Source organism: Lissotriton helveticus, chromosome 2_1 (assembly GCF_964261635.1).
Source record: "Lissotriton helveticus chromosome 2_1, aLisHel1.1, whole genome shotgun sequence".
Taxonomy (NCBI): domain Eukaryota; kingdom Metazoa; phylum Chordata; class Amphibia; order Caudata; family Salamandridae; genus Lissotriton; species Lissotriton helveticus.
The window spans coordinates 1,790,889,096-1,790,897,834 of record NC_136059.1 but is presented as its reverse complement, the minus strand read 5'-3'; the positions used below and the strand labels follow the sequence as shown (position 1 = coordinate 1,790,897,834).

At 50.3% G+C, this 8,739-nt stretch overlaps 1 protein-coding gene across 1 annotated transcript; it reads left to right on the top strand.

Moving 5' to 3' along the window:
• Nucleotides 1-3,526: 3,526 nt before the first annotated feature.
• NEUROG2 (neurogenin 2) lies at nucleotides 3,527-7,810 on the top strand. Its single transcript, XM_078677635.1, has 2 exons — nucleotides 3,527-3,949; nucleotides 5,297-7,810. Exon 2 carries the CDS (start codon nucleotides 5,298-5,300, stop codon nucleotides 6,039-6,041), a length of 744 nt encoding a protein of 247 aa, XP_078533761.1. The 5' UTR covers nucleotides 3,527-3,949; nucleotide 5,297; the 3' UTR covers nucleotides 6,042-7,810.
• The last annotated feature ends 929 nt before the right edge of the window (nucleotides 7,811-8,739 follow it).

The window sequence follows — 8,739 nt, the reverse complement described above, 5'->3', positions numbered from 1 at the left end:
TCATGACAAACATTAATCTCAGCACTTCCCCCTTCGGCTTCCTTTGAGTTTGCCTTTGGAATGTTTACCCTCTTCCTCCTAGCCCCAGATCTTAGTCCCCCCCGTCTAGGTGGATTTTTATTTTTCGCAGCGGCTACTCGTGAAGTTTGTTCAGTGGTGGAAATATCTTCATCCGTGAGGTCAACACGATTATCTTGTTCCATATCACTGTCAGAGTTATTTCCATGCTCCACGATAAAGACCTCGGGACCAGACAGCATATTATCATTTAGAGGGCCAGGTTCCTGTGTAATCGGACAATTTGAAGAGGGATCAATGAAAGTCTGAAGGGACACTGCGTCTTCAGGTGAGGGGGATGAAGATGGCGACAAACGGTGTAAGTCAGGTGAGAGACTCAAACCCAGCGATTCTCTCCTCTGTAAGTTAATTTTTTTCACTGTTTGCACCAAATAATTTTCCATTGTGTTAGCAGGTTGTGCGAGTGGTGCTGGACCCTTTTTGGGCATACTGCTGGTAGCTAACAGGGAACCAGTACCGCTCAGGCTACAACAAAATATATATTACAACAGTACAGTCTTACTTGAGCAGTAGAATGCCTCGCAAACCTCACGCAGGGTTTCTGGCCCTGCCCTGCCTCCTCGTGCCGATGAGGGCCGTAGAGGGCCCGCCCTTTGCCCGGGCTTCGCCCCGGGCGTCCCGCGACGCGGGGGTGCTCCTCCTTTTCAGCGCCTCTGATTGCGCTCCCTGTGCGCTGCCGCGTCACTCAGACGCGCCGCCGCGATGCCCGCCGGGATTTGGAGTCTCCCGGAGCGGCGGCGCGGAGTCAGCTGTCCCTTGACTCTTGGCGGTGGCGGCGGCGTGGGCAATGGCCTCTGCCTTCCTCTGGCGTTCAGGAGGTGAGTGAATATGACTCTCGGCGGTGGCGGCGGTTCAAAAATGGTCTCCCCCGCTCTGCCGGGGTGCTCCTCCTTTTCAGCGCCTCTGATTGCGCTCCCTGTGCGCTGCCGCGTCACTCAGACGCGCCGCCGCGATGCCCGCCGGGATTTGGAGTCTCCCGGAGCGGCGGCGCGGAGTCAGCTGTCCCTTGACTCTTGGCGGTGGCGGCGGCGTGGGCAATGGCCTCTGCCTTCCTCTGGCGTTCAGGAGGTGAGTGAATATGACTCTCGGCGGTGGCGGCGGTTCAAAAATGGTCTCCCCCGCTCTGCCGGGGTGCTCCTCCTTTTCAGCGCCTCTGATTGCGCTCCCTGTGCGCTGCCGCGTCACTCAGACGCGCCGCCGCGATGCCCGCCGGGATTTGGAGTCTCCCGGAGCGGCGGCGCGGAGTCAGCTGTCCCTTGACTCTTGGCGGTGGCGGCGGCGTGGGCAATGGCCTCTGCCTTCCTCTGGCGTTCAGGAGGTGAGTGAATATGACTCTCGGCGGTGGCGGCGGTTCAAAAATGGTCTCCCCCGCTCTGCCGGGGTGCTCCTCCTTTTCAGCGCCTCTGATTGCGCTCCCTGTGCGCTGCCGCGTCACTCAGACGCGCCGCCGCGATGCCCGCCGGGATTTGGAGTCTCCCGGAGCGGCGGCGCGGAGTCAGCTGTCCCTTGACTCTTGGCGGTGGCGGCGGCGTGGGCAATGGCCTCTGCCTTCCTCTGGCGTTCAGGAGGTGAGTGAATATGACTCTCGGCGGTGGCGGCGGTTCAAAAATGGTCTCATAGGATTAGTGATCATAGGATGTTGGGCATGCGCCGGGACTCGTGCCGGGTTCTCCAGTTCCAAAGTCGGCAGCTCTGCTTCTCCTCTCCAAGTGCATTGCGTTGAGGTTGGTGCTCATATATATTTGGTACTATGATGTATCAATAACTACAACATTAAAAAACGGTACCAGCTATCTCTTACAATACTTTTTTTCTAATCCGCGTCCTTCTTCATACCTGCGATATGTCTCAATTCAGATAAAACTATGTCCTGACTGCATCTGAAAAAGGTTGAACTCGGTTCTGCCTATGTAAGAGGCAAAAAAAACCAAAGTGTTTATTAAATCGGAAGTCTCCATGGTCTTTCTTTCACCACCTGTCAACAGAGGCTTTGAGATTAATTTGCGAAACATAAGTAGAGAGGCTCAACGTTTGGGCTGCCTAGTCTTCAATCTACTTTGTGTTTCTTTCTTCCACCAATTTACTTTTCCTGTCACTCTAACTCACTCTTGCAGGTTCTTTTTAATTTGCGCTTTTGTCACGGTGTCCTGTATTTCTCTTCATTCTTCTTTCTATCCTTTCTGTCTTGCACGTGTTCAAACCTCCGAAGAAAAACAATAAGATTTAGGAATTCTGGGCCAGAGCATGGGGTTGAGTACAAGTCGAGCTTACTTGTAATGGACAGGGATAAAACTCGCCCTCAAGACATAAGATGCAAAGGTATTCTGAATTTTTGACAAATGCATCACAAAATATTATTTCCCAATCCAAAATGATGGGATCGTTTGTTGCAAATCATTATATTCTAGAAGTATCTAGGCTTGACTGCAGATCAAGGTGGCATACCCTGTGTGCTATGGGTCCTAATAGAAGTAGGGATAATGGACTACCTCAAGCTTTCATCTTCAGATATTAATTGACTTTCTCTAATAGGGTAATAGAAACACATGTTGATTACTACGATATCCCATGGATAAGTAGTGAAAGACAGCCACAGTTATGGTGCCATGGGACCTTCCTACCCGTGTGTCTAGTGTGACTCGCCCGCTACTCTATTGACTACTGATAGCTATACCACTCGCAGTCCATGCTTTGCATTGTTTGCCTTGCCCTTCGCTCTTCAGTGTGATCCTATATTCGGACAAGGCTGCAGTTTTTTTCGTCAGCTTAAAATTGTTTGACTTGGAAAGTCGGCACACCCTTGCCAAATGGCACCAAAAGCGGCTGGAAGAAGTCCACACACATCTTACTACAGGGCCCAGGATTACGCAGCTCGTCAGCTGCTCAGCGGGGGCAGCCTCGGGGGACCTGCCAAGCAATTCCGTCACACACCCGGGTGACTAATCCATAGGGACAGCGCTGGCAACACCGGCCACGGGCACCGGCAGGTGGCAACTGTTGTGCCAGGACAGTAACTACACCAGAAAGGAGAAAGAGCGCTGTTTTCCTCCTCGTTTGCGGCTCACCACACTCCCGCCCCTAGAGACCCTGGGGTGGAGGGGGCTTTAAAATAATGCCCGTGCCTCCCCCCCAAGCGCACGCACTCCTAGCCTCCAGTGTGAAGGCCGCCTGACAGGCAGGAGGCGATGCCTCATCTTTCATTGTTTATGTTGTGCGCGCGGAAGGCCGCCTGCGCTTGAAGCCGCCCCTATGGCTCCCCTAATGAGCCGTTGAAAGGGGCCGTTGCTCGGGAGCGCGTGGCTAGGCCGGAGGAGGGGGACGGGGGGCGCGCGAGGCGCGGGCGTGCGCGCAGATTGGACGGCCGCGGTGCCCTGGACTGCTGCCCCCTCCCTCCGCCATTCATTTCATAAATTAGCGGCACGCTCCAGTCGAGCGCGAGCCCACCAATCACCACAAAGAGCGGCGCTGGCCGGCCTTTAAAAAAAAAAAGAAGAAAAAAAAACAATACACAAAACCCGCTTCACTTGCGGGCGAGGTGGGCTTAAAAAAAAAGAGATGGGGGGAGGGAGAGAGGGGCGAGTCTTGGCGATAATGGATTGAAAAGAATAATCCGGAGGGGGTATGTGGGGATGCGGCAGTGATTGTCCCCAGTCGGGTATATAAGGGGTGTTAGCGTGGTCGTGTGCCAGACGCAAAGCAGCGCGCGCCGCCCATCACTTGCAACCGCCATCATCACTCTCATCAGCACCAGCAGCTGTGCTCGGAGTCGCGTGCCGGGACACGCGGGCACCTCCAGCAATCCCCAGAGTTTGCACTTACACGGAAACAGCCAAGAACACCATAAACGCGGGAGCACGAGCTTCACTGCCAGGTGAGTGCAGAGCCGTGATGATTGACTGACACCTAGAGCGTGCCAGTGCACGAGGGCAGGGACATAATTGGTGCTGCCAAGCAGCCGGAGTTTTAGGCACTGGCATATGCAATGTGCATTTGTACTTATTGTGTAGGGATGTTAAGGTTGTATAAGCCCGAATGAGACATTTGATTTTTGTCCGATAGTCTTTTGAACTGCACACCTGATGAAGCGCGTCTGTGAGATATTAGGTTCAAGGCGGTACAAGTAGTGAAAGTTGACTATCATCCTTAAAGACCATTTCCGTTGGTAGCTACTGTTCCTCGTTTTCTGACACGAAATATTACGCTTTACACGTCCACAATAACCTGTGGATCTCCTTCGCCAACCCTGCAGGATCACCTGCATGCTTTAATTCCACCCATCCATCCGGTCTGCGTCCTCATCCACCTTCTGTGGCTGGCATGGCAGTGGATATCGGATTCAGGGGTCTGTCTAGTTTACTCTAATCGCTACGGAGGGCACTAGCGGTGGGCTTTTTAAGATGAGAACAGAATGCCCATGTTTGGAAAATGAAGTCTGTTAGCACGTCACGGATTTTGTCACATCCATCTTTCGCCACAGCCCTGCACACTTCGTGCAACACATTAGGGGTACTGCCCATTAAGTACTGAATATATATAAATGTTGAGTTTCACATGCAGCAATGGAAAATGGGACACGTTACACAACACTCAACATTCAAAAGCACACACTCATCTCTTCTTACTCGGCCACGCACAGAGGCAGCCTGCACGAAGAAATAGCAATTGCACATCCAGAACTGCATATGAACGCACACAAAGTGGCATTCAACATAGGACCCCGTCCATCACATCTCTTCTCATACAGAGGCGCACATGAGCATAGTCTGCCCTGCACACGGAGTAGCAATCAGCAGTGCAATGAGCATCGCACACAATCACTGTGCAACATGATACAGTGCTGCACTTTGCACATACCACCCTTACTGCTGATTATGCAAAGGTTTGTATGCATGCTTTACTGCACACGAAGTTTGACATTTAGCAGGACGCACGCAGAGAGTCCAGTATGACCGAGCAATGTAGAGTGTTTGCAGTATGCCAATGCTGCAGTAAGGGGACCGAGTGCCAGTCTGTTCGCGGAGTTCTGCGTCCCTGTATGATTCTCAGAGGTTCTGGCATGAGCGGGGGCTGTACTTTTCCTTAGACGTATTCAAAAACACAATACCCTCCTGGATCCTGTTTTGTGGACTGGGCTCCCCATGGGTGAACAGAAGTGTGAATGTGTTAAGATAGCTGGTACTGCGCAGACATTAACGTGCCCTTTTCTTGTTCCCTGCAGGATGCTGATGAAGGCAGAGTACAGCGCGGAGGAGCTGCGGCCGGACTGCCTGGGCTACACCAGCGCCACCTGCAGTCCAGACAGCGGCAACTACAGCATCTCGGGCAGCAGCATCCACTACAGCGCCGGCTACTCGCCGGCCGGCTCCTGCAGCCTCTCCGGCGGCAGCAGCTCGGGCAGCGAAGAGGAGGCCTCGCGGCCCACGGAGCTCGACCCGCAGGCCCCGACAGGCAGGCGGCGACGCCGGGCCGGGCGGCCCCCGCAGGAGGAGGCCGGAGCACCGAGGAGCGGGGAATTCGTGCAGAAGGTGCGCAAGACCCGCCGCCTGAAAGCCAACAACCGGGAGCGGAACCGCATGCACAACCTGAACTCGGCGCTGGACACCCTGCGCGGGGTGCTGCCCGCCAACCCCGAGGCGGCGCCCGACACCCGCCTCACCAAGATAGAGACCCTGCGCTTCGCGCACAACTACATCTGGGCGCTGTCCGAGACCCTGCGCCTGGCTGACCTGCAGGGCCCCGGCGCCGGCGGCAGCCTGCTGCACGACATGGCGGCGCTGCTGGAGCGCGCCCCGGCCCAGGCCTGGAGCTGCGCCAGCTCCTCCCCCGCCTCGTCCTGCGCATACTCCCCGGCCAGCCCGGCCTCAGACATGGACTGCTGGCAGCAGGCCAGCCCGCCCGTGGAGCACGCCGCCCCGGCCTACTACCTGGCAGCGGGCGGGCTGCTGGGGGAGAGCGCCCGCTGAGGGGCAGCACTGACTGTCAGAGAGACACCAGGCCGCGGGCTTGGCTGCACGACTCAGAGACTGCCTTCAATGGACTGGGGCTCGCAAGTTTCGGAAAAGTGACTGACATTTTAATGGCCCCCTACAATATTTATCCAACGCCAGCAGAACTTTTATGCCAGGCTGGTGTTTCCGTGTCAGAGCACTCGCAACAGCCCTCTGAGGCTTCTACTAATGTAGTAAAACCGAGCCACTGCCACAGAGGGCTCTCAGGGCCAACTGACTGCCATGGAGTCTCCCACCTGCCAGTAGTCCTGCCAGCCTTTGGGTTGATACCATGGCTGGGAAATCTCAGGTTTTTCAAGGGTGCCGCTCGAATTTTGCGGCTAGGTGACATTTCCCGAGGAGCACTCGCCTTACTTTGAGGTGCACCTCTGTACCGGGGTCCTGCCTAGATTCGTTTACAAATATTATATGCTGTAGATTAAATCTTTTTGAGTAGGCGAGTTGACACATGTTGAATTGGCCCATAACACTATTGCTGTTTCGCTCATTGCCATCAGTTTACAGCGATCACATACAAAAAGTTCCCTTTGTTGCCAACTCCAGCCAAGTACTAAAAATGAGTTATTGAAACGTGCCGCCTTTTTATGGGTGGGTTGAAATGGGGTCACGATTTAATCAGTGTGCATTTGTTCTTTCATTTTTGCTCTTAGGGATACTTTGTATTGCTGCAGTTGAAATCTTCTAAAAAAATACGGTAATTTGTTTAGAAATCTTGAGATATACACCATGCACAGGTTCCTCATTCTCTAACCAATATGAAGTGTTACACTGTATATTGTATTTATTTTTGTTATTTCAATTTTAAGACCCAGTACAAATTTTAATACGTTGTATACGTTGTATTTATTTTTCTCAGCCCCCGTACTCAAAACAAACTGTAATATTGTATTTTGTATTTATTTTTCTACGCACAAAAATGGAAATGTATGCTTTCTGCATGTACCTGGCCACCCAACTTTTGAGTGTGAAGGCGTTGCTGTGTCCCCACTTCATCATTCAGCCTCCCACAGATATGTTAATGTCTGACGGACAGGACTGTAACGACAGCATCTGCATTCTGTCAGACGAACAATGTCATTCTCCACAGACTTCACATGCGAGGCATCTGCTTTATTCCCACTCTTGACTGGAGGCTATGGGAATTTTATCTGTCAAATCCAAGTTTTTTACCCTCTGATGTGCACTTTGTTCTCTTTAGTAGACTCCGTCACAATGCCTTTTGTATCGTGCTCTTTTATCCCGGTTTTCGCCATTTTGCCATCTGTCTTATATGATTTATAGAAGGGTGGAAACGTTGCTTTGCTGCAGTGCCAGGTTAGGAGTCATTGTATAATTTGTAGGCTTTGTGAGGCCTGAAAATGACAGTGGAAATATATGCCCAACCTCCAGCCAAACGAAAAAAACGTGCAGGAAACACAGCAAAAGTCGAGAAGGAGGTTGGCTTCATACATTATTAATCGCGACCTTTCACGGGAAAAGACTCTTTTTTTAGAAAAAGAATACAATTGGAGTGAAAAAAAGCTCAAACCCCCAGCTGACAAGCATCATTATGCCCACCAGCCACACACGCGTTAACCTTTATTTATTACAAAGCAAGATTTCACGGAAGTTGTGTATTTTTTGTATATTTCACAGAGTTTATTCTAGTATGTATTTTCTGTAAGGAAGACATAATTATGTTCTTGTTGAACAATATAAATAAAATATCTAATTTTCATAAAGTACATGTTGCATTCCTATTTTTTTATTTAATCAATTCTATGGTATTGTTTGGAATGATCTAGGCTGGTTAATGTGTGTGTTGACAGGTAATGACACTGTTTTGCATATTATATATACATATTTATGGTACAGCAATGAACATGCATATGGATCAATATAGTGTTAATTAGAGAAATTACGAATTATCACACATTCGCTCATTAATCACTACAGTGAAGGGGTCTAATTCCATTATTAGTACAACAGATCGTGTGAACAGTCCTTATCATGGTGGTTGTCTGGACTTCATAACTTTGCATCCTCTGTAACAAAGAGCAAACGCATATATATTGTTCTCTACACACTAAAAAAATCTCCATAAGGTTAATTCCAAAATACCTTTTCACAACCCTCAGTATAAAAATAATTACCACAGTAGTTCTAGTGTTAAATGGAAATGTTTCCTGATCCTAAAATAGAGGCTTCATTTGAAAATATGGAACTGCCAACGGAGCCAGGCCCGAGTGAGGATGTGGCCTTAGATGTAGCAAACTCTAGCTGAATCACAATATTTGACACATTCACCTTTTTTTAGATTTGAATCTAGGGTACTTGCACACCACTGGAAGCTTATTTCAGTTCCAGCTGCAGCCTCATCCACTGGAGCTATGTAGAAGGACCAACCCATGCCCAAAACCTGACTAAAGTATTTAGCAGGGAAAGGCAAATTACACAGTGTCATCCAATTAAAGGCTAATGATGCAACACATTCTTTGCTATTAGCTTGTTTAGCTCACTCATACAAAAAGGGTTCCAAAGCTCTAAACTTAAAAAAATCTACACAAATTCAGCAGATTCAATTCTAAATATATTCACCAACAATTAGTAATACTGTCTTGCATGAACAGACAGGAACACTATTTTATTATCTAAGTACTTTCTGCTTTTCAGA